Source organism: Papio anubis, chromosome 14 (genome assembly GCF_008728515.1).
Source record: "Papio anubis isolate 15944 chromosome 14, Panubis1.0, whole genome shotgun sequence".
Lineage (NCBI taxonomy): Eukaryota > Metazoa > Chordata > Mammalia > Primates > Cercopithecidae > Papio > Papio anubis.
This window is the reverse complement of record NC_044989.1, coordinates 1,379,996-1,407,005: the sequence shown is the minus strand read 5'-3', so window position 1 is coordinate 1,407,005 and position 27,010 is coordinate 1,379,996. Positions and strand designations below refer to the sequence as shown.

The 27,010-nt window shown below is 46.1% G+C and overlaps 1 protein-coding gene across 4 annotated transcripts in view; it reads right to left on the bottom strand.

Moving 5' to 3' along the window:
• Nucleotides 1–27,010, bottom strand: part of TPO (thyroid peroxidase) — a 104,370-nt gene that overhangs the window by 43,232 nt on the left and 34,128 nt on the right. For all 4 annotated transcript variants that reach the window (XM_003908223.5, XM_031654900.1, XM_031654899.1 and 1 more), the window contains exons 7-8: nt 26,282–26,488; nt 5,859–6,377 (exon numbers count right to left, since the gene is read on the bottom strand). In XM_003908223.5, the coding sequence (XP_003908272.4) occupies nt 5,859–6,377; nt 26,282–26,488 (726 nt within the window). The remainder of the gene's footprint in view (nt 1–5,858; nt 6,378–26,281; nt 26,489–27,010) is intronic.

Below are 27,010 nucleotides of genomic sequence, written 5' to 3'. Positions count from 1 at the left end.
ACAGTAGCTCCGTCTTCTGGGTTCACGCCATTCTCCCGCCTCAGCCTCCGGAGTAGCTGGGACTACAGGCACCCACCACCATGCCCAGCTAATTTTTTGTATTTTTAGTAGAGATGGGGTTTCACCGTGTTAGCCAGGATGGTCTCAATCTGCTGGCCTCGTGATCCACCCACCTTGGCCTCCCAAAGTGCTGGGATTACAGGCATGAGACACTGCGCCCGGCCGAGACAATTTCAAATTCAAGTGCAAGCTATTTTAAGGAAGACACCTCTTTCCCTTCTTGCCTACCTGAAGTTTGACTTGTGAGCCAGGGGATGCAGCAAGTACAGAGAACTCCTGAGGCCTAAGTCTGAGGTTCCCAGCTCCACCCGTGCCTAACCAGCTACGAATAGAGAGCAAACCTGTGCCCTTCATCCGAGCCTCGCAGACACTGCGCCTCCTCGGTGTCTGACCTTGCCAGAGCTCTGAACAGTGTCTCTCCTCTTCCCCACTGGCTCCTCATCTGATCCGAAATGTCCCTGGTAAGTGATTGGGCTCAGATAGTGCAGCCTCCCCTGGGAGCTGTCGAGATTGGGCAGAAGCACCCTTTGTTCTGACCAATAGGGCCTTAAAACTTGAATCTGGAGTCGGGCGTGGTAGCTCACGCCTGTAATCCCAGCATTTTGGGAGGCCAAGGTGGGAGGACTGCTTGAGCCCGAGAGCGAGACCAGCCTGGGCAACACAGTCAGACTCTATTTCTACAAATATTTTAAAAAATTAAAAATTAGCCAGGCAGGGTGGTGCACTCCTGTTGTCCCAGGGATGCGGGCAGCTGAGGTGGGAGGATTGCTTGAGCCCAGGAGGTTGAGGCTGCAGTGAGCTATGACTGTGCCACCGCACTTCCGCCTGGGTGATAGAGGAGGTGCCTTCTCAAAAAGAGAAAAAGAAAACCTTGAATCTTGTAAACAGCTCTCTGGAATTTTCATGGCAATTCTTGTGAAAATGCTTCTGGTATTTGTTTACCCGGTCACATGAGGAAAATGGTTACTCTGAATTATTGGACCTGGGCAGACGCCATACTGTCAGACCTGGGCATTGTTGCTGTTGGGTGCCCCTCCTGCCCATCTCCCAGGTGGGCCCCGTCTTCTTTCGCTGCTGGCAGTGCCGTGTAGAGGGCTTGTCTTCCCAAGCTGCTTCAAGCTGCTCCTCCATGTCTGCTCTCACTCCAGCCTCTGCCAAAGCTGCTGGCGCTGACTTGTGGCCACTCTCCATTTCTTGGCCTTCACAACTCACCAGTGGGAATGATCGAAAGGTCCACACTTGGGAAAATGGGGGGCGTGAAGGTGACAGGAAGCCAGGACCCCAGCATAGGGGGAGACCAGGACTAAGAGACCTGGAGATGCGATGCTTGTCACCAACGGTGGGAAACAGCCACGCAGCCCCTGGCATAGGCTCCTCTGAACCTCCTGACTGCTTTCAACGTCACCCACCCTGCTCTCCGCAGAACAACGTCACTCAGTATTTTCTCAAACATGCCCTATTAGTCCAACAAGAGGCTCCCATGTGTTTGCTGAGGGTGCTCCGGGGAGGAGGCTGAGCAGGCACCCAGCCAGCACCCAGCTCCCCAAGGATGCAACACAGCCAGGCCTGGCTTGTGCTCCTCGGCAGGCAGCCCTGCAGCATGGCACACCTGGGCTTGTGTTCCTCCGCAGGCAGCCCTGCAGCATGGCACACCTGGGCTTGTGTTCCTCCACAGGCAGCCCTGCAGCATGGCACACCTGGGCTTGGTCCAGCCTTGAGGCAGGGGACTGGTTGTCCCTGCAGAGGAACCCCTGGAGAGGAACGACTGGGAGATTTTGTCAGCCAACATTGGAGGCCGCTGGGGAACGGGGCCCTGCCAGTAAAGGGGTCTGGGTGGGGCAGCATCAGCACCTAGGTATTCTGAATGGACAAAAACTGGAAGTATTCCCTTTGAAAACTGGAACAAGACAGGGATGCCCTCTCTGACCACTCCTATTTAACATACTGTTGGAAGTTCCGGCCAGGGCAATCAGGTAAGGGAAGCGGCCTTTCTCTTTCTTTCCAGCCTTGGAAGCATGGCTTTATCCATCTGCTCCTTTGCCTGGAAGAGCAGCCAATCTGAAAAAGTACTCAGCCACGGCAAAGGTCAGCAGCCGAGTGGCCCGGGGATGCAGCCCCTGCCCTGAGACGTGGATCCGCCTGCCTAGGATGGGGATGTCCGGGGAGATCTGCGGTCCCTCCGGGGTCTGGTCGTACCTCCACACACATCCAAAGCAAAGCTTCTGTGGGTCCCTGGATATCTGGGGAAATCAAGGCTGTGCTCCAGAACTAGGTCTGCTATGTGATGGCCGGGGCATAGCAAACACCCACGCCAGATGTTTGGGTCTTTATCTCAAACTCTATGCAGCCTGGATGGCACACCCAGACTCACCAAGGATGGCTACCTCCTCTCTGCCTCCCTCAACCTGTGCTGGGAAGGGTTTCCTTTCTCATTCTTTTCTTGTCTGTAGAACACAAAAGTTATCACCAAAGTGAGCATCTGATTGTGAGTTCTTGTTTTATGACACACCATAGAGCAGCTGAGGACTGCTGGGATGGAAGAGCAAGAGCTTCAGTTCCTCCTGGCGGGAAGCACGGCTTATGGAACTGGGGTCCTGTGGGATCTCAAGCCAGCAAGAGCAACTTCATCAGCCCTTCCTATGTGCGAGTCCCCCAAGAGATGCCAGCTCCCAGGAACCAGCACAGAGGGCAGCCCGCAGATGCGCACGGCAGAAGTCCTGTGCCCCAGGGCTGAGGGAGGGGATCGCTCTCAGCTGTCTACAAAAGAAATTAGAGGAGCCGAGATCCTCAGACAGGGGGTGGCTGGGGTTGGGCCCTGACAGCTTAGAGTGGGTGTGGTGAGGACAGACACAGCAGCAGGGACGTGGTGTGGACGGATGCAGGAGGCGGGAGGTGGTGTGGACAGATGGAGGAGAAAGCTGTGACTCCCAGCTCTGAGTTGAGCCTTCCTGCCTCTTGCTGATGTGTGCATTATCCTGGCCCCGGCTGGCTCGTGTGTGTGTGTGTGTGTGTGTGTGTGTGTGTGTGTGTGTAGGGGGTTTGGGGGAATAATAGAAGGGGGATGCTGTTTCTCTTTCATAAAGTTGCCCTGGCATTTCTTTTCATTATCTAATGCTTTTCAGAAGAAGAGAGATTCAGATCACACAGTTACCGAACTATGAGTCGATAGAACCAGGGAGAGAAAAATGAGCCTTCCAGGCCACTGCGGATCTTTCAGATATGGCTGGAAGTTACAGCAGTGGCTCTACTGACACGTTAAACACAACTTATTATTTTAATGTATCAAAGGTTTTTGCAAAAAGCACCAAAGAGGACCCATTAACTGAAAAAAACACAAAAGGAAATTCAAAAGTGAAATGTAAAACCAAGAAGAAAAGAACGTTCACATTTTTTAAAAAAGCAGAACACACAGAAAATGAACTGAGGAAGGTAAATATGAAACAGAACACTTTTCCTATTGTTTTCTGTTGTTATTATTTCATTAATAATAAGAATAGGCAGCCGGGCGCGGTGGCTCAGGCCTGTAATCCCAGCACTTTGGGAGCCTGAGGCAGGCGGATCACTTGAGGAAAGGAGTTCAAGACCATCCTGGCCAACATGGCAAAAACCCATGTCTATTAAAAATACAAAAATTAGCTGGGAGTGGTGGCACGTGTCTGTGGTCTCAGCTACTTGAGAGGCTGAGGCAGGAGAATCGCTTGAACCTGGGAGGCGGTGGTTGCAGTGAGCCGAGATCTCACCACTATACTCCAGCCCAGGTGACAGAGTGAGACTCTGTCTCAAAAAAACAAAAAACAAACAAACAAACAAAAAACACACACAAAAGGAAGAAGAAGGAGAAGAAGGAGAAGAGGAGAAGGAGCAGCAGCAGCAGGCAACCAAATGTCATTAATTCCAGATCAGTGGGATTCTCAGAAATTTGGAATTAAACTCTCTCTAATCTATAATGACAGGGCCTGGTAACAATTCACACCTCTAAATAATTCCAGAACTCCATGGAGAAGAAAGACAGCAGGATGTGTGACCATTGGGCGTCTCTGGCCCTGTGAACGGGCTCCAGGGATCCGAGGCAGCCTCTCTTCTCACAGCATCCTGGGCTGGATGAGCTTCTCACTCAAAGAAGGTTCAAACCAAATCCTGCTCCCAAGGCTACAGCAGGGCCAGGACTTCCAGAATTATTTTTGAAATGTCTACTTCATTCACAAATTCAATATATATTTACGAAGTAACCTGGCAAATTGTGGGTCCTGAGAAAAAAAGAATTAAACAGACGAATATCTCTCTGTGGAGCTCGCAGTCAGGGAAGGGGCATGGAAGCAGCAAGGAAGCAAACAGGAGCGCCGAAGGCCTCAGGGGATGAGCAGAGGGGAGAGGGCGGCCGTCTGGGACCTGCTTCCCCAGGTGTGTGGTGGGAAGTCCAGCCTCACGGAGACGAGGACCTGGATTCCACCGCTCAGCAGCTCCTGGGTTTACATTCCCCTTTGCACAGGGAAGCAGGAAAGTGTCTGAGTCGCTGCTTGAAAGCGACGTGGGTGCCTGATGATTTTTACTTCACATGGTGACAAGGTTCCTGCTTTCATTTCTAACTCCGCTCCTCTCACCCACACAAGCCTCCTCCGTCCGGCGGATGCTCCCAGCCGAGCACTGCTGTGTGGATGCGCGCGTTAGGACAGTGAGCTCGTCTGCTGTGTTTGCTGTGAGGATGCGCACGTTAGGACAGTGAGCTCGTCTGCCGTGTTTGCTGGAGAAGCCTGCGAGCCTGCTGCTGCCAGCCCCTGTTCCAGGAAGCTCCAGGTCCCCTCATCACCCAGGAACTAAGGGTTAACACCCAGCGCATGGGGGCTTCCCAGGCCCTCTGCTCTGACCTTTGGGGCCTGGACCCCAGTGCAGCGAAAGCCAGAAAGTGGCAGGGGTGTGTGCTGCCTGGGGGCGGTCGGTGCCACGCACAGCCCCTGTGCCTCCTTGGACAAAGCTCCAGTGCCTCCTTTAGAACAGGATTGACGCGCCCTTCCCCGCAGGCTCAGGGCAAGAACTGCAGAGACGATGCCCAGGCCTCTACAGGGCCCGGTGCAACAGACACGCACATGGTAACTCTCAATGTAAAACAGCCCATCCTTCTTCATAACAATCCTGTGAGACCCCCAGAATCAGGGACTGCACTTCTAGGTGTGTAAGTGCTTTTCTCCATCACACAATTAATAAAAGGTCAACTTGAGTCTCAAGACCCTCTCATGCAATACTTAAGAGAGTCATAAAATGAAGAAAGGTTTCAAATAGACTCTAACTTGCTAGTTCAGAAACCTCACACAGAGTCAGTTCTTCATTCTCTGCATTGTCTCCGAAATACAAAAACACCAGCATCCCTGGTCCACCACCTCCAAGGGTTGTTCTGGGAATTATTAAAAGAGTTGAAATCTGTAAAGCACCTTGCCTGGCTGCGGGCACAGGGAAACCTGGGTGACCTGGCTGCCATTGTTGGGGGGCTGTGGTTATTGGTGTCTTGGTGGGATAATCACCAGCCAGCTGGAGGGTAAGCAGGTGGGACAGAGGGGCCCCGGGGGGCCGCCAGCGCTGGAGTTACCCTTCGGCCCCTGCACAGGAGCTCACGATGACCCTCCACACACCCATGAAGGGCGCCCGCCATGATTGCGCACCCACGACCTCGGGCTCACCCATGTGGGCGCCCCTGATGGTTGTGCAAGTACCTGGGACAGAGAACCCACGATTCTGCGCACCCACATGAGGCTCCCCCCGCTTTGCATGCGGCCACCCAGGGCGCCCAGGACCACCCCGCGCACCTGGTGCAGGGCGCCCACGACCTTGCGCGCCTCCTGGTACACGGCGTCCGCGCTCCAGTGCGCGTTGAGGGCCTTGAGCGCCGCGGCCAGGCGGTTGTGCTCGCGCAGCCACAGCGTGTGCAGCGCCGTCAGGGAGGGGACCTCGCTGGCGCGGCCGTCCCCGGCCAGGAAGCAGGGCCCGCGGGTCTCTCCGGGGATGCCGGGCTCAGGCGCACAGGCCGCGGGCGCGCGAGGCGGCGCGAAGGGCAGGTAGGCGCGGCCGGAGTCCCGGAGGCGCGCGTGGACGCGGAGCAGCCCCTCGGCGCTGGTCCAGTTCCGCAGCTGCCTCTCCAGGGCCGGGGAGCTGCCGTACACGGTGGACGCGTCCAGGAACGAGGTCAGCCCGTTCATCTGCTGCCGCGGGTTGGCGGTGGACAGGTTCCCGAAGAGCGCGCCTTGGTCCCCGGTGCCACAGGCGGCCGAAGAGCGGTAGAAGGGCAGACAGGCGGTGCCCGCGGCCGGCCGGGCCTCCTCCGGGAGCTGCGGGCGAAGGGGAGTTCAAGGTCACCCAGGGCCCCGCTCCCCCTTTTTAAGACTCTAGAAGCTCGAGGCCAGCGACGACCCTGCAGCGCCGCATGTTTCTCTGCCCCTCTGGTCCTCTCTGCAGGGGTCGGTCCAGCCAGTCCCCCGACCTCCCCCCTGGCCTGCTCACCGGTGGTCTCTTGCCAGGGGAAGAGGCTGAACCCAGAGGATGCACCCCACATCCTAGGAGTCCACATCTCCCTAAAGCTCAGATGCTCTTGGCCGGAGCCAGTCTCTTTCCTGCTCAGACCTGCTCTAGCTGCTCATGAACTCCCCGGTCTGATTTACCTTCTGACTTTCGGAAGAGCTGATCTCTTTCTTTCATTTTCTTCTTTTCTTTTCTTTTTATTTTTCCTGAGACGGAGTCTCACTCTGTCACCCAGGCTGGAGGGCAGTGGCACGATCTCGGCTCACTGCAAGCTCCGCCTCCCGGGTTCCTGCCATTCTCCTGCCTCAGCCTCCCGAGTAGCTGGGACTACAGGCGCCCACCACCACGCCCTGCTAATTAAGGGCTGACCTCTTTCATTCCAGTGCCATGGACTTGGTTTAGGAGCCCAATGAGCAAACAGTCTCAGAGTTTTGTGGGCATCACTGTTTAGTGTAAAGGCAGCTAGAGGGGAGTAACGAGACCTTGGGTGGGCTTCCAACTCTGGCTGTGGCCAGCTTCCATCTTCTCTTCTGTAACATGGAGATCTAAAACATTTTTCCAGATTTACAGGTTTCTTGGGAAGAGTCGCCTGTGCTGGATGTCGGGCAAGCTCTGCGGGTTGCAGAGAGCAGGTGCCCTTTCCCTGGCAACTCTTCCTCCCTGGGGAGGTGTCACAGGGTCAGAGCCTACTCTGGGTGTTATTAGATTTAGGAGGTTAAATCGCTCATCCAGAATCACAAGATCGACCGGGTTGGACAGACCCCGAAAGAGACTCTTCCTGAAGATCATGGTCTTCTTGTAATAGGACATTATTTTTACCAGTGAAAATAAGGGAAAAGTTCCTCTCAGGGCAAAGCGCAGCCCAGGCACTGAGGAGTAGGAAGGAACAGAGGACCTGGGGTCACGTGCGGGAATGCACCCAGCGAGGCAGCAGCCACTCGGGAGTTAGCCGCCCCATGCAGTGCTGTGCAGGGAGACAGGCCGAGCTCCTGATGGACTCAGGCACAGGAGGTGCAGTGGAAAGAATGCAGGTGACAGGGAGTCAGCCTTGTGGTGAAGCAGCAAAGCAGATGCCGTGAGAACCCCTCTGGGCAGCGCCCCGGCCTGGCAGCTGTGCAGCCCAAGGCCAGGTGGGGGTGGGGGCAGCGAGGACACCCCAGCCCTGGTTCAGAGACAGCACAGGATCCACAGGTCGTGCATTAAAAAATGCACTTCCAGCTGGGCAAGGTGGCTTACGCCTGTAACCCCAGCACTTTGGGAGGCCAAGGTGAGCAGATCACGAGATCATGAGATCGAGACCATTCTAGCTAACACGGTGAAACCCCATCTCTACTAACAAAAAATTAGCTGGGCATGGTGGTGGGCACTTGTAGTCCCAGCTACTCGGGAGGCTGAGGCAGGAGAATAGTGTGAACCCAGGATGTGGAGCTCGCAGTGAGCTGAGATCACACCACGGCACTCCAGCCTGGGTGACAGTGCAAGACTCTGTCTCAAAAGAGAAAAGAAAAGAAAAGGAAAAAAAGCGCTTCCACTGAGAGCCCTCAGGGAGGCCTGCAAGGCTCAGAGCAGAGGATGTGAGAACTTAGGGCCAGCAGGGAACCCAGGCAGGAGCTGAAATTCAGCAAGAGAGTAAGAAAGCCAAGAAAATCACGATAGCGGGAACTTCAGTGCACGCCCTTCGGATTATACAGGCCCAGCGGCCCCAAGAATAAGAGGAAATAGAGGAATTAAATTGAGGAGCACAAATAATAATAAAATTACAAATAAATAACAAGGAGCTGCAAATTCTCCTAATAACTGATTCAAAGAGACTCTTAAGAAGAACTGAAAGTCTCTCTAGAAATCGATGAAAGGTTAACTTGCTTGTTAAGAAAATTCAAGAACACCAGCAAAGCCTCCCTCAGAAGAAAATTTATAGTCTTTAAATTGCTTTCATCAAAACAACAAAAACAAAGAAATTAAGTAGCTATTTTAAGAATTTAGTTAAGGAACAGAGAGCTAAAGCAAAAGTAAATGAGAAAGTTAAATTAATACACGCAGAAGTTAAAATTAATTAACTATGAATAAAAGAACTGGTGGGAAGAAAACATAAAGCTCTGCTCCACAACCCAGTGTGGAAAACAAAGAAAGGGCACAGAGTGAGGCAGGATTTGGAATGAGAAAGGAGCAGGGCTCAGGTGCGCAGGAGAGACGAGAAGAATCAGGAGCGACTGTCTATGCAGTTTCATGGCAACACACTGGAAAATGAAGAGCCGATGGATGACTCCCTAACAAAGTGGAAATAACCACAATTTTTCCAAGAAGAAATGTAAAACTCCAAAGGACAATGAGGATGGAAGAGACGGACAAGGTGGTCAGAAATCCAGGGATCAGATGGCACTGACAGTGGACTTCCATCAAATCTCGAAAGGATAGGTAACTCCAAGGTTGCTTAAACTATTTCAGCCACAGAAAAGATGGAAAGGCCCCAGTGCGTTCTACAGAGTCAGCGAAACTTTTGTGTTGGCCTCTGATGAAAACAGGACAAGGACGGGGCATACAGGTCTGTATCCCCTTCTAAATAAAATAATAAAAGATAGGGCAGCCAATCAAAAGGCAATTACCAGAGTCAAATAGAATCTATTCACAGAATGGTTCCGTGTTGGATAGGGTTATATTATCCAGGGTGTCGACAAATTAAAGAAGAAAAATTAATATCACAGGTACTTAAAATGCAATAATACAAGGCACTATTACTTACCATTCCTGGTTAAATAGAAATGGAATAGAGTACATTGGAATTGCTAAAATATAATGTAGAAGCAATAACAAATATTATCTTGAGCAGTTAAACAATGGAACAATTTAATTTAAAATTAAGGACTAGCAGAAACACCCACTATCATTGTTGGTACTTAGTACTATCTCTGTTAGACCAAAGTCTAGAAATTAAACAAGAGCTGGTAAAACTACTATAAGAGAAAATAAGATTTCAACCATAATACAATTATCTTTTTTCTTAATGCTATGTTAGATGTCTACAACATCTAAAAATTCTAAAAATTTGATCAAAATTTTAAAAAGTGTCTTCAATCTGTGGAAAAGTATAAAATTGTTCTTTTCCTTTTTTTCTTTTTGTTTTGTTCTTTAGCAAAGTACCACGAATGGTAATGGAGAAAAAAATATCCCTTTCATAATGACAAAAAAGTTGATCAAAATCAGGTGTGTAAATTTAACAAAATAATCACATGACATACAAAAAGAAAATCATAAAACATCATTAAATATATGAAAATCTGAGAAAAGATCATTTCTCTCTAAATGAGTGTATACATTAAATGCAATTTCATTTAGAATAATGATAGTATGTTTTCATTTTGAAAGGATAAATTAATTTTAAAGTTTATATGAAGACACCAATTCCATTATGTATTCCTTAATCAACTAGGGAAAAGAATAGTGATGCAGTATTGACTTGACAGACAATAGGATACACTATAAGGCTGCTATGATCAAGTCCACACAGTATTGTCAACAAGAATAGATGAATCTGTTAATAAAGGAAGACAGAGAGCCCAGAACCAGACACCAGTTCTCCTGTGACAAAGCGTTATCTAGGCCTATGGGGAGAAGGAGGGTGGAACCAGCTGGTTTTCCATCTGGATGGGAATAAAACGCACCCGACTGTCCACTGTGCAAGATGCATGGAAACCCGTGCTGCAGTCCCACCCAGGAGGTCACTGCTGACTTCGAGCAAAGGAGATTCCCGAACCACAGCTGAGCCCAGAAGCCATCAACACATAAGGAGACCTGGCCTCATAAAATATAAAAGTGCTCCATGCTGAGAGTTCTGGGTTGATGGGGCTGGAGAAAAATATTTGTAAGAAAAGTGAGAGAGAGTTAACATCTAGAGTGGAAAGGAGCAATTAAAATCAATTAACAGTCAAATAGTAGAAAAATGGACAAAGGTTATGAATAGATCATTCATTGAACAAATACAAATTGCCAAAAAAAAAATAATAAAGGACAAGTTTAAAATTTACTAACATTCAGGGAAAGCAACTAATGTAACAACGAACTATCTCTTTTTTGCTGCCAAACAAGCAGAAAAAAATGAGAAAAAAAACAATTAAGGCTGTTACTAGTGTGGACGGTGGATGTGGGTAAGGGGTGCACTCAGTTGTTGCTGTGAGGGCACGGAATTTTTAGACAGTAGTACCAGCACAGCAGTGCTAAAGCCGCCTTCCAACCTGGCAGTGTCACTTCTGGTGATCCACGCTGGGGCAGAGGCTGCAACACGGAAGGGCACACCCATGGCTGTGACCTGGAGCATGGAACAGTCCAGCCGTGAGCAGGGAGGGCTTGGAGCTCCATCGGGGGGATTTCCAGGATGCATCACTATTGATTGAGAACCCAAGATACAGAATGTGTACTCAGCAGAGTCCTGTTTTTATTAACAACATTCAAAAGAAAATGCTTGTGTGTGATTTCCTTAGGTGTAGCCGAGTGAGCATTCAAATCATGGAAAGGGCACACCATGACCACTCATATCACGGGAAGAGCATGCAATGAGCACTCAGATCATCAGAAGGACACGCCACGAGCATTTGGGTCATGGGAAGGACATAGCATGAGTATTTGGATCACAGAAAGGGCACACATGAGCACTCAGATCATGTGAAGGGCACTCCATCAGCATTCAGAACACAGGAAGAGCACGCCGTGGGCATTCAGGTCATGGAAAGGGCATGACATGAGCATTTGGATCACAGGAGGGGCATTCTATGAGCATTCAGATCACGGGAAGTACATGCCATGAGCATTTGCATCATGGGAAGGGCATGATATCAGCATTGAGATCACAGGAAGAGCATACCATGAGCACTCAAATAATGGGAAGGGCATACTATGGACGTGCAGATCATGGGAAGGGCACACCATGAGCATCAGGATCATGGCAAGGCCATGCCATGAGCGCTCAGATCACAGCAAGGGCGTGCTGATTAAAACGGGGTGCCCAGTGAATCCCTTTGAGCCCACTATGCTGTCTACACCAACTTCTCACTATTCTAGTTTCATTTATCACGCCCCCTTCCCCTTACACACACACTTCAAATATCAACATTTGGGAGTCAAGTGATCTGGTTTGGGGACAGGGGCATGAGTGGAGAACATGGGAGTGAGAAGCAGGAGAGTCTAGCAAGTAAGGGAGGGAGAGGAAAAGCCACATGTCAGGAGAGTCAGGCACAGTTTAAGTTTTACATTTATGTGAAATTACACTTACATGTGGGTGCTCCAGTGTAATGTAAGAAATTCTTATTTGAATTAAAACCTATTTTGAACTAACATCAACGTAAGGACCATGCATCAAAATTTGTGGGGGCGGGGGCAGGTCATAGGAAAATAGTCTTAACTACACTTGTAGAAAAGTATGACGCAGTGAACGTAACTCAATTCGCTTTTACCATCAGAAGTTGAGAAATGTGAAGCAGATGAAAAGGCGTAATAGGAAGGCAGTAGAAAACAAAGAACAGGAAAGACTTATGGGCCCGAATAGACTAACTGCACCCAGAACTGAGCCCATAACCAAAGATCTGCCACCCCAGAGGTTATCAGGACCAGAGTCACAAATAAGATCTACCAGTTATTCAAAACAAAAAAACCCAAATCTCATTCTAGACAAGGTAATCCTGAGCATAGTGAAAGAAATGGGCAACCCTGACTGCTGTCAGATGCTGGTGTGTCTGTAACACTCAAATAGGTGCAGCATCAGAAAAGAGCACTGTAGCATTACTCTGCTTATGAAGAGAGATGCAACATTTCAATAAAATATTAGCAAATTCAATCCAAGAATAAGTGAAAACCTGCATCACCATCATGCAGGCCATGTAAGGATGGCACTGCGTTGGAAGTCTACCAGTGTAGCTCACACAATAATGAAGTGAAGTGGAAGCCCTGTGGCCTCCTCCGCCGACGCTGGGAAGGCATTGAGTAAAGCTGGAACCCACAAGCCTCATTGAAATTCTTGGGAATCACAAATAAAAGATTTTCAATTTTCTAACTGAAGTTGTCTAGCAGAAATTCCTAGTAGACACAATATGGGAGGAAAAACATCAGAATCATGCCCTTTGCCTAAGAAACAGAGCCAGGATACTGCTCTCACCATGGCTTTTTAAAATGTTACTCGCTAAAGCAGTATTTTATGTACATAAAATTGATTCCTAATAAAACAAAGTTGTATATCAAACCCAGTTTTTAATATGTTTAAAATAAAATATAGAAAAATCTATTTATTATATATATATTATTATTATATATATCAGATAAGGAAGACCTGCTCAGTAAGATAACAATTTAGATGTCATAAAGAAGAAAAAAAATTGCCTAAAATCGACCCAAATTTAAATCTTATGAATAATGGCACTGTAAACAAAATGAAAAGCCAAGCAATTATATAGAGTGAAGGACCAAGGCTCACTCTTTGTCCACCTTTTTTGCCTTTGAAACCTGTTTGCAACAAAGATCTAACAAAGCTCATATCCAAGGTTATTTAGGTCTAAGTGTTCTGGGCAGCTGTTCTCATTTTGGTTCAAGTAAACTCCTTAAAATGATATTTTGTGCCTCAGCTTCTTGCTTTAGGTCAACAAAAGATAGACAGAGGCTTTAATGCCAGTAATGAAAATCGAAGATTTTCTTCCTTAGTGCATTGGGAAATAATAGGAATTATGTAAGAATAATTGTTGCAGAGAAATAATCAATTAGAAAATACAATTTGCCATCTCATTGCTGCAGAGAAATTTGGGAGTAACTATTAAAATTCCATCATGAGGAGGATTTTTTGTGACAGATGATGGAGGACAAGAGGTAGGACTAGATTTCAGCTCTCACTCAGACAAACAGAGCGGTGTGTGGAAGCTCACGTCATGAACGTTTGCTCCAGAATGACGGCAGGAATACATTAGGAAAGCCAAGAGAACCCACAAACCCTCTGAAGGAAGTGGATGGCTCCTGCAGGACTCGGGAGACACCCCAAATACTGTGAGTGCCCAAACTGCAGAAGTGGGAGAGATCACCCACCCTGAACACGCACCCCCAATGGGGAACCGGAAGGTCTAGATTACGGGAGAAGATTCTGACTTTACCCGGAGCTGAGTCAATTTAGAGAGCCGAGGGGAATACAGGGGTAGAGGAAGCAGCTGGAAAAGCCCTGTGGGCTCTCTGAGTCCCCTAGGTAGCCACTTCCACCTTGCCTCACAGGGATCCTTCAGGAGGGCTGCCAGGGGCACCTGAAAAAGGCCACAGGAAGAAGGAAACCTCCAGCTGAACTTTGTAACAATTTGAACTGGGTGGCTAGATCCAGAAGAGAGACAACAATCGCTACACCTTGGCTCTCAGGAAGCCACCTCCCTAGGAAACAGGAAGTGCACTAATTACATCCAGGGAACACTCCGAGGGACGAAAGAAGCTGAACAACAGCCTTGAGCCCTAGACCTTCCCTCTGACAGAGACTATCCAAATTTGAAGGAACCAGAAAACCAACTCTGGTAATATGACAAAACAAGGCTCTTTAACACTCCCCAAAATCATACTAGCTCACCAGCAATGGATCCAAAGAAGGTATCTCTGATTTACCTGAAAAAAAATTTAGAAGATTAGTTACTAAGCTAATCAGGAAGGCACCAGAGTAACGCAAAGCCCAATGCAAGGAAATCAGAAAAATGATACAAGAAGTGAAGGAAGAAATATTCCAGGAAATAGATATCATAAATAAAAAAAATCAAAACTTCAGGCAACATTGGACACACTTAGAGAAATTCAAACTGCTCTGGAAACTCTTAGCAATAGAATCAAACAAGCAGAAGAAAGAACTTCAGAGCTCAAAGACAAGGTCTTCGGATTAACCCAATCCAACAAAGACAAAGAAAAAGAATAATAAAATATGAAGAAAGCCTCCAAGATGTCTGGGATTATGTCAAATGACCAAATCTAGGAATAATTAGTGTTCCTGAGAAAGAAGAGAAATCTAAAAGTTTGGAAAGTTTATTTTGGGGAATAATAGAGGAAAACTTCCCTGGCTTTGCTGGAGACCTAGACACCAAATACAAGAGGCTCAAAGAACACCTGGAGAATTCATCGCTAAAAGATCATTGCCCAGGCACATTGTCATCAAGTTACCTAAAGTTAAGATGAAGAAAAGAATCGTAAGAGCTGTGAGACAAAAACACCAGGTAACCTGCAAAGGAAAAACTTATCAGATTAACAGCAGATTTCTCAGCAGAAACCCTACAAGCTAGAAGGGTTTGGGGCCCTATCTTTAGCCTCCTCAAACAAAACAATTATCAGCCAAAAATGTTGTATCCAGTGAAGCTAAGCTTCATAAACGAAGGAAAGATACAATCTTTGTTAGACAAACAAATGACGAGAAAATTCACCCCTACCAAGGCAGCACTACAAGAACTGCTAAAAGGAGCTCTAAATCTTGAAACAAATCCTGAAAACACATCCAAACACAACCTCTTTAAAGCATAAATCTCACAGGACCTATAAAACAAAAATACAATTTAGAAAAACAGCAAAATCACAAAAACCCAAGGTGTACAGGCAACAAATAGCACAATGACTGGAATGATACCTCACATCTCAATACTACCATTGAATGTAAATGGTCTAAATGCTCCACTTAAAAGATACAGAATTGCAGAATGGATAAGAATTCAGCAACCATCTGCTGCCTTCAAGAGACATGCCTAACACATAAGGACTCACATAAACTTAAGGGGTAGAAAAAGGCATGCCATGTAAATGGACACCAAAAGCAAGCTGGAGTAGCTATTCTTTATCAGACAAAATCAACTTTAAAGCAACAGTAGTTAAAAAAGACAAAGAGGGTCATTATAATGATAAAAGGCCTTGTCCAACAAGAAAATATCACAATCCTAAATAAATATGCACCTAACCCTGGAGCTCCCAAATTTATAAAACAATCACTAATAGAACTAAGAAATGAGATAGACAGCAACACAATAATAGTGGGGCACTTCAATACTCCACTGATAGCCCTAGACAGGTCATCAAGATAGAAAGTCAACAAAGAAACAGTGTAGGCCGGGCGCGGTGGCTCACGCCTGTAATCCCAGCACTTTGGGAGGCCGAGGCGGGCGGATCACGAGGTCAGGAGATCGAGACCATGGTGAAACTCCGTCTCTACTAAAAATAGAAAAAATTAGCCGGGCGCGGTGGCGGGCGCCTGTAGTCCCAGCTACTCGGGAGGCTGAGGCAGGAGAATGGCGTGAACCCGGGGGGCGGAGCTTGCAGTGAGCTGAGATCCGGCCACTGCACTCCAGCCTGGGCAGCAGAGCGAGACTCCGTCTCCAAAAAAAAAAAAAAAAAAAGAAACAGTGTAAACTATACCCTAGAACAAATGGACTTAACAGATATTTATAGAACATTCTACCCAACAACCACAGAATACACATTCTATTCAATAGTACATGGAACTTTCTCTGAGATAGACCATATGATAGGTCTCAAAATGAGCCTCAATAAATTTAAGAAAACTGAAATTATATCAAGCACTCTCTCAGACCACAGTGGAATAAAACTGGAAATCAACTCCAAAAGGAACCTTCAAAACCAGACAAATACGTGGAAATGAAACAACCTGCTCCTGAATGACCACTGGGTCAAAAATGAAATCAAGATGGAAATTAAAAAATTCTTCGGGGCCAGGTGCGGTGGCTCACGCCTGTAATCCTAGCACTTTGGGAGGCCGAGGCCAGTGGATCACCTGAGATCAGGAGTTCCAGACCAGTCTGGCCAACATGGTGAAACTCCATCTCTACTAAAAATACAAAAGATTAGCTAGGCATGGTGGTGGGTGGTGGTGGAAGCCTGTAATCCCAGCTACTCGGGATCCTGAGGCAGGAGAATCACTTGAACCCGGGAGGCGGAGGTTGCAGTGAGCCGAGATTGTGTCCCTACACTCCAGCCTGGGCAACAAGAGTGAAACTCCATCTCAAAAAAAAAAAAAAAAAAATTCTTCGAACTGAACGACAATAATGACACAACCTATCAAAACCTCTAGGATACAGCAAAGGCTGTGCTAAGAGGAAAGTTCATAGCCCTAAATGCCTACATAAAAAATCTGAAGGAGCACAAACTGACAATCTAAGGTTACACCTTAAGGAATTAGAGAAACAAGAACAAACCAAACCCGAACCCAGCAGAAGAAAGGAAATAACCAAGATCAGAGCAGAACTAAATGAAATTGAAACAACAACAACAATAAAAATACAAAAGATAAATGAAACAAACACCTGGTTCTTTGAAAAGATAAATAAAATTGATAGACCATTAGCAAGGTTAACCAAGAAAAGAAGACAGAAAATCCAAATAAGCTCAATTAGAAGCGAAATGGGAGATATTACAACTGGCACCACTGAAATACAAAAGATCATTCATGGCTACTATGAACACCTTTATGCACATCAACTAGGAAACCTAGAGGCGATGGATAAATTTCTGGAAAGATATAACCCTCCTAGCTTAAATCAGGAAGAACTAGACACCCTGAACAATAACAAGCAGTAAGATTGAAATGGTAACACAAAAATTACCAACAAAAAAAGTCCAGGCCAGACAGATTCACAGCAGAATTCTGCCAGACATTCGAAGAATTGTTACCAATCCTACTGACACTACTCCACAAGACAGAGAAACAGGCAACCCTTCCTAAATCATTTTATGATGCCAGTATCACCCTAATAGTAAAACCAGAAAAGGACATAACCAAAAAAGAAAACTACAGACCAATATCCCTGACAAACATAGATGCTAAAATCCTTAACAAAATACTAGCTAACCAAGTCCAACGCATATCAAAAAGATAATCCACCATGATCAGGTGGGTTTCATACCAGGGATGCAGGGATGGCTTAACATACACAAGTCAATAAATGTGATACACCATGTAAACAGAATCGAAAGCAGAAATCACATGATTGTCTCAATAGATGCATAAAAAGTATTTGACAAGATCCAGCATCCCTTTATGATGAAAACTCAGCAAAATAGGCATACAAGGGAAATACTTCAATGTAATAAAAGCCGTCTATGACAAACTCACAGCAAACATAATTCTGAATAGGGAAAAGTTTAAAGCATTCCCTCTGAGAAGTGGAACAAGACAAGGATGCCCACCCTCACCGCTCCTCTTCAACATGGTACTGGAAGTCCTAGCCAGAGCAATCAGACAAAAGAAATAAAGGGCATCCAAATCAGCGAAGAGGAAGTCAGTCTGTCACTGTTTGCTGAAGATATTATCATTTACCTTGAAAACTCTCAGGACTCTACCAGAAAGCTCCTAGAACTGATAAAAGAATTCAGCAGTTTCCAGATACAAGATTAATGTACACAAATCAGTAGCTCTTCTATACACCAACAGCGATCAAGCTGGGAATCAAATCAAGAACTCAACCCCTTCTACAATAGCTGCAAAAAAAAAAAAAAAAAGGAAAGAAAAGAAAAGAAAAGAAAAACTTAGAAATATACCTAACCAAGGAGGTGAAAGACCTCTACAAGGAAAACTACAAAATAAAACACTGCTGAAAAAAACTACAGACAGCACAAACAAATCGGACACATCCCATACTCATGGATGGATAGAGTCAATATTGTAAAAACAACCATACTGCCAAAAGCAATCTATTAATTCGACACAATTCCCATTAAAAATACCACCATCATTCTTCACCAAATTAGAAAAAAAACTCCTAAAATTCATATGAAACCCAAAAAGAGCCTGCATAGCCAAGGCAAGATCAAGCAGAAAGAACAAATATGGAGGCATCACATAACTTGATTTCAAACTATACTGTAAGGCCATAGTCACCCAAACAGCATAGTATGGGTATAAAAATAAGCACATAGACCAATGGAAGAGAATAGAGAACCCAGAAATAAACCCAAATACTTACAGCCAATTGATCTTCAACAATGCAAACAAAAACAAAAAGTGGGCAAAGGACCTCCTATTCAACAAATGATGCTGCGATAACTGGCAAGCCATGTGCAGGAGAATGAAACTAGATCCTCATCTCTCACCTTATACAGAAACAACTCAAGATGGATCAAGGACTTAAGTCTAAGATCTGAAACTATAAAAACTCTAGAAGATAATATTGGAAAAACTCTTCCAGACATTGGCTCAGGCAAGGATTTAACGACCAAGAACCCGAAAGCAAATTCAATAAAAACAAAGATAAATAGTTGGGACTTAATTAAACTAAAGAGCTTGTGCACAGCAAAAGGAACAGTCAGCAGAGCAAACAGACACCTCACAGAAAATCTTCACAATCCATACATCTGACAAAGGATTAATATCCAGAATCTACAATGAACTCAAACAAATCAGTAAGGAAAACCAAATAATCGCATCAAAAATGGGCTAAGGGCATGAATAGAGAATTTTCAAAAGAAGATACACAAATGGCCAACAAACGTATGAAAAAATGCTCAACATCACTAATCATCAGGAAATGCAAATCAAAACGCAATGCAATAGCACCTTACTCTGGCAAGGATGGCCACAATAAAAAAATCAACAAATAATAGATGTTGGTGTGGATGTGGTGAAAAGGGAGCAACACTTCTACCCTGCTGGTGGGAATGTAAATTAGTACAACCACTACTGAAAACACCATGGAGATTCCTTAAAGGGCTAAAAGTGGAACTACTGCTTGATCCAGCGATCCCATTACTGGGTATCTACCCAGAGGAAAAGAAGTCATATACGAAAAAAATACTGGCACATGCACGTCTATAGCTGCACAATTCACAATTGCCAAACTGTGGAAGCAGCACAAATGCCCATCAATCAATGCGTGGATAAAGAAACTGTGAAATATATAAATATATATATATGATTATATATATATGATTTTATATATATATATGATTATATATATATGATGGAATACTACTCCGCCATAAAAAGGAATGAATTAATGGCATTTGCAGCTACCTGGTTGAGATTGGAGACTATTATTCTAAGTGAAGTAACTCAGGAATTGAAAACCAAACATTTTATGTTCTCACTCATAAGTGGGACCTCAGCTATGAGGATGTAAAGGCTTAAGAATGACACAGTGGACTTTGGGGACTCGGGGAAATGTTGGGAAGGGAGTGAGCGATAAAAGGCTACAAATTGTGTTCAGTGTATACTGCTTAGGTGACAGGTGCACCAAAATCTCACAAATCACCACTGAAGAACTTACTCATGTCACCAAACACCACGTGTTCCCAATAACTTATGGAAATAACAAAATTCCATCCTGAACATAATTCATAATCCACTAACTCCACTTTGTATTATGTACCTAGAGATACACACTGGTGTGCACGAGAAGGCTTGGGTAGTTTTTAGGTTTTCGATACATTCATAGCTACGTGTTTTCTGCAGTGGATGGGGGGTTTGCAGCACCCAGTGGAAATCATCGGGCTGGCTGCATCCCCACTTAGCTGAGACCAGAAGGAGCGAGGGCATGAAGAAAAGCCTGGTCCTAAAATAGAGGATGCTGCGAAGCTCTCACAGCTCCCTAGAAGCTCCTGGGTTGAGTGAGGCAGTAGTCAGAGACTCAAAACACTTTAATTTATAGTCTCATGCAGTTGCTGGAAACATGTTTCTCTAAGGAAAATTGAATAAACATAGATATGATAAATTGTGTGGATCCTTTTCTGTTTTGCTTTGAGATTCTAAAGTCCCAACTTGCTCCAAGCTCACTAAGAACTTTTACCCTCACACTCCACCGTAAATACTCAGAGGCCAAACTGGATGGTTTCAGTGCAAAGGACATCAAACATGTAGAAGCACTGATTTATGATGTGTCATCTACTGGGTTTACGGAGCTACTCCTAGAGTAGACCATATATTTTTCATCTCACTGGAGTGACTGTTAGCTCAATCACTCAACTACTGAAGGCTGCCCTGGGGATGGACAGGATCTGGATAATTGACGAACACTCTTAACTACAAGCCAGGAGGCTCGCGCCCGAGACCAAGAGCCCTGGAAAGTGCCTTGGAGACCCACCCTGGGGCCTCTCCCACATTCTCACCCACAGGCACACAGGTGTCCTGTCTGCCAGATGTGGTCTTGCCTTTTATTTTAAAAATTGTTTACAAATAATTTAATTGTTATTTTTCTCTAAGTACAAAGATAATATATGCTCAATAATGAACATTTTGAAATAAGAAAAGTGACAAGGAGAATCTCATCTAAAATTTTACTAACCCGGGAAACATTTCACCATTTCCATAGTGTCACTGTATAACATGATTGTTTAAAGTTGCTTGTGTTTCTCATGCTCCTAGCCTGTGATCAGTGTTTAAAGTTTTCCAGTATTTTGGTGATATAAAAATTGTGACAAACAAATATATTCACCCACTTTTATGGGCAGTTTTGACATTGTCCCTAGGAAAGATTCTTGTGGTGGTGTGAATGGGCTTGATTTCATTTCATATTTTATGTCACATCGTGTCCCAAATGCATTCACCAATTTACATTTGCACAGCAATGTATGGATGCAAATCATTTCTCAATACCCTCAACGACACTAAATTAAAATTTCATAATTTCTTTCCAGTTTGTATGTTTAAAAACAGCATCTTGCTGTTAATTTATCTTTCATTTATATCTATGTGTGTGTGTGTGTTTACACACACATTTGAGTTTTCTTGTAATTTTCCTGTTCACATCAGGGGTTTATTCCATTGGGTGTTTATTTTTTCTCGTTGCTTTATAAGAGCTCGTTATAGAATGAAGATAACAATTCCTTGTCATTCCGTATTTTCAAGTCGTCCCCTGAGGGTTTGCCTCTTGTCCATGCACTGAGTTTGTGTCCAGAGCCCTTAGCACACAGCCCTGAGGTCTGGAGTCTCAGCTCCTTAGCTCCTTGGAACAAGCCCTGCAGGCTCCCACCTGAGATGGTCCAGCCCCTCCCTCCCTGCTGCCCACAGCACCTGCCCCAGCCTCTCTGCCTTCAGGGCCCCACAGGCATGTGCTCCGTGTGGAAGGGAAGTACTGTCAACACCAGTCCTGCACCATGGAAGATAGGCTGGCCCAGAACAGCCAGAACAGAAAGTTGAAATAGGGCAGAGAGATGGTACCTGGTGTGACCGGGCTCACTATAACTGAGCCCTAAAAAGAAAGGAGGAGCTTGGAGAGTGACATGGCTGATGAGGACACCCGCCTTTCCCTGAGATCCAGTAGGGAGCCCCCAAGTAGCCAGTGCCCGGACCCCCCCCCTAGAACCTCTGTGGGGGTCTCCATGGACATTATAGCATCCTGCTTCTCTCCACGGCTTCCCCTGCCCTTGTCCAACACACTCCTGAGTTACACAGGGTCCTCTTAGAACCCCATGGCAGCAGAAGGAGCCTGGAGCAGCTGTGTGCATGAGTTGTGTGCACATGTGTGTATGGGTGTGTATGGGTGTGGGTGGGTGTGCATTTGAGGTGTGTGGAGGTGTGTGTGTGGATCTGTGTGTGCATGAGCATGATTAGGTGCATGTGCCTGTGTGCATGTGTGTGTATGGTGTGGGTGGGTGTGGGTGGGTGTGCATGGGTGTGGGTGGGTGTGTATGGGTGTGGGTGGGTGTGCATGTGTGTATGCACAAGGGTGAACACACAGGTTATGGGTGGTCACATGTGCCTGTGAGTATGTTTATGCCTGGTCGTGCGGGGGGCCCTGGGGCCCAGCTCACTTTTGCTTTTCACTCCCACTCAGGTTCTTCTGAGGAGACTTTTCTTAGGACAACAGGCCAATTCTCTCCTAAAGCGGGTGGAAGTCCAGTTTCCCCAAGGCCAACTTATCCTGGAGGCACCATAGCCACAGTGCCTATGGCTACAGGAGTAAGTGTGCTCACAAAATGTTTAATTTATTTTAAAATCAGAAGAAAATAAGAAACATTTAGGCCAAAGAAAAAGTTTTAACCTACATTAATATATTTATCTCTATATGAACACAGCCATCCATGTAACTTTGATTATTGTGGATGGAGGAAGGAGCCCCTGTGGGCAGGTGTGTGGGGCTCACACCAACCGTCATGTGGCCCTGGATATCAGCGGAACATGCCTGGGATGATGCCCTGGCCGGAGGCCCCCGACCTCCCCCACAGTGTGCGTGGCCCTGAAGGGCTGGGCTTTTCCTGGGGTCCTTGTCTGGCCTCAGTGCCACCCGTGTCCTTCCCACCCAGGTAGTGGCCCCCAACTGTCCCACTTGTCTGGACGGGCAAACACAGATTACCCCAATGGCAGCCGCAGACTTGCACGAACAACTCCTCCTTCTTCCAAGGCTGCTTTTCACCAGCTCTTACCCAAACCAGCTAAACTCCAGGGGAGCCCCAAAGGTGGAACCCCCCACACAGAGTGGTTCTCTCAGTGCAGCTCCCCACCCAATGTGCTCCCTCCTTGCTGAGTTTCCCTAATCACCTCACATCCCTCTGGCTAGGCTTCCAGCAACGCAGCAATTACAATGCACATTCATCGAATTCCTTCTCCGAGCCTGGTTTTGCAAATTCGATCTCATTTCATTTTAATTGCTACACTATTAGGTGGGAAATAGACTCTTTTTACAGACAACGAACCTATATACAAGCAGCTGATAAGTTACAAGGCAAGCCTGGAACCCAAGACCTGACAGATAACAGGTGCCCGTCTCCACCGCTTCTCCAGGCTGCACAACTCAGTCGTTTTTGCAGAGATTAGATTCTGCTTGGGAGCCTCTTAGCTGGGCACGAGGGCCTCTGCTTGGCGGACCGTTCATTGCTGAAGATACAGATACTTCTGCAAGATCTGATAGCTCCAATGTTAACAGATGAGAACTTTGGGGTCCTGGGTATGAAGAATGAACACTAGGGCCAGGCGCGGTGGCTCACACCTGTAATCCCAACACTTTGGGAGGCCGAGGCAGGTGGATCAGTTGAGGTCAGGAGTTTAAGACCAGCCTGGGAAATGTAGTGAAACCCTGTTTCTACTAAAAATAGAAAAATTAGCCGGGCATGGTGGTGCACGCCTGTCGTCCCAGCTACTCAGGAGGCTGAGGCAGGAGAATTGCTTAAATCTGGGAGGTGGAGGTTGCAGTGAGCTGAGATTGTGCCACTGCACTCCAGCCTGGGCAACAGAGCAAGACTCCAGCTCAAAAAAAAAAAAAAAAGAATGAACTCCCCAGGTTAGAGGGACATGCTGCAGTGGGTGTCACTTCAGGGATGCCTGGTGAGGAGGCTCTGCAGAGAAGAGCAAGGGACCCCCCCGTCATCCAGGGTCTGAGCCCCAGCATGTGAGAGAGAGTGTGACCTCCTCCCAGGGACAGGCTGGACCTGGTTGAAATTCAGTTTCTATGATTGACACAGTCTTTATGGTGCTCCTTTTCCTCCTTTCCCCCAATATTATTCCTTTTGGGATATTTGGTTTAAATACCTTGATTTTGCCCATTGGGACTTCCTCTGCAGATGCCCAGAATCTTATAACTGCTGGTTTATGTAACTGTCCTGCCCATCTTCCAGGGACCAGCTTGTCTTCCTTTTCAGTCTGCCCAGCACACATCACAGCATGGCACAGAATAACTGCCAGTGAAGTTTTATTGAACAAATGTTAGAGAGGACATGAGCCTGAAACCATCTGTGCTCTTAAGTAGAAAATGTCCCTTGTTGGCTGAGCACGGTGCCTCACACCTGTAATCCCAGCACTTTGGGAGGCTGAGGCAGGTGGATCACAAGGTCAGGAGTTCGAGACCAGCCTGGCCAATATGGTGAAACCCCGTCTCTACTAAAAATACAAAAATTAGCCAGGTGTGGTGGCGTGCACCTGTAGTCCCAGCTACCCGGGCGGCTAAGGCAGAAGAATTACTTGAACCTGGGAGGCAGAGGTTGCAGTGAGCTGAGATTGCACCACTGCACTCCAGCCTGAGTGACTGAATGAGACCCTATCTTTAAAAAAAAAAAAAAAAAGAAAGAAAAAAGAAAATAAAGAAAATGTCCCTTGTTAACTTCAACGCTGGCTTCCAGAGAGAAATAAAATTAAAATCCTACCTATATTGTCTCTTTCTTTTCTGGTAAGAGTGAACATTTGTGCAATATTAATGGAGAGTAATTCTGCAATATTTATCAAAATATCAGGCACCTCCACCGTGACTTAGCAATCTTACCCCTGGATCCATCAGGTGTACACATGTGCACAAAGACTGAGGGCCAAGTGTGCTCTTTGCTTCATTATTTGTGACAGCATAAAAACAGCAATGAAGCAGAAAGCAACTCATGCTCATTAATAAGGGAAGTGGTTAGACAGATTATAATGCACACACAAATGGAATATTAAGAAGTCACAAACAATTAACATTTCTGTTCACTTAATGTTATGCAGACATGTGTAAGAACTATTGCTAAGTGGTCCTTACCAGGCACTGAGCATGCACATGATGTGACACAGAGGATGAGAAAAAGCGCAGGTACACATGGGATCACATGCTCTATTTACACACGTGCCCACACACTTACATGCTATAAACACACGTGCCCACACAGTATCTTATATGCCATATACACACAAGTCCACAAACTGTCTTATATGCCTTATACACATGTGCCCACACACTGTCTTATATGCTATATACACACATGCCCACACACTCTTATATGCCATATACACATGTGCCCACAATCTTATATGCCATATACACACGTGCCCAACACTCTTACATGCTATATACACATGTGCCCACACATGATTGTATATACTCAAGTGCCCACACGCTGTCATATATGCTATGTACACACATGCCCACCCACGATCATATATGCTAATACACGTGCCCACACGTAATCCTATATGCTATATACACATGACCACACACTATCATATATGCCATATACACATGCCCACACACTATTTTGTGTGCCATATACACACGTGCCCACACACTATCTTATATCCTGTATACACACGTGCCCACACAGTATCTTATACGATATATAAACACATGCCCACACACTCTTATATGCTATAAACACATGTGCCCACACAGTATCTTATATGCCACATACACACATGCTCACACACTATCTTATATCCTATATACACACGTGCCCACACACTATCTTATACGATATATACACACGTGCCCACACACTCTTATATGTATAAACACACATGCCCACACAGTATCTTATATGCCAATATGCCATATACACACATGCCCACGCACTGTCTTATATGCTATATACACACATGCCCACACACTCTTATATGCCATATACACATGTGCCCACAATCTTATATGCCATATACACACGTGCCCAACACTCTTACATGCTATATACACATGTGCCCACACATGATTGTATATACTCAAGTGCCCACACGCTGTCATATATGCTATGTACACACATGCCCACCCACGATCATATATGCTAATACACGTGCCCACACGTAATCCTATATGCTATATACACATGACCACACACTATCATATATGCCATATACACATCTGCCCACACGCTATCTTATATGCTGTATATATGTGTATCCAGATAATTTCCAGTGAGATGCTTGGGATATTCACAACTGTTACCCCTGGGACTAGGACAACAGAAACAGACTTTCACATTTTATTTTATACTGTTCTGTTTGACATTTTAAATAGCACTTAGTTTCATAATAAACATAAAAACGTTTTCTAAAACTTACTTGTATGGGAAAACATGGGTTTTGGTTCTCACAAGTCACCTGGCAGTCAGCCCCTCCCCCGAAGGCAGCTTTGCTGGTGCTCTGCGGTGTGAACGCGATGTCATGGTCGATGTATTGTCCCCATGCCATCAGGAGGTCAGAATAGCGGTCATCATCTGTGACAACCTCATTTGAAACTTGAATGACATGTCGTGTCACCTCCCGGACCTGGGTAGGAAGAGACCATTGGTCAGGACATAGGAGACCCCGTGGGAGAAGAAAGATGACCTTTGGGATCATGCAGTTCCTCGTGTGGTTCCTGTTCACAGAGCTCCAGGTGCCCCTAGGAGATCTGTGCCCTGGAGTTAGGGCGGGAGGAGCGTGAGCTTTGAGGACAGAGGCCCTTGGACTCGAACCCCTGCCTTGATTTGTGGTGGCTGGAGGGCCTGGCGTTAACTTCCCTCAGCCCCGGCTTCCTCATCTTTAAGTTAATACAGAAAAAGGTTGATCTTTCAGGATTGTTGTCAGGATGAAGTGAAGCGTCGTCTATTTTGAGTCCATGACTCAGAGGGCAGAGCCTCCAGCCACAGGCGATTACTCCTTGGCCTTGAAGCCTAAGGGATGTTGCCTGGCTGGATTTCCACGTGGGTTGGGAGGAGCGACTCCCCTTCCTTTCCTTTCTCCACCCAGACGTCTGCTGCTGTTATGTTTAACACCGTTCTGCCAGGGCATCTGGAGAGCAGACGACAG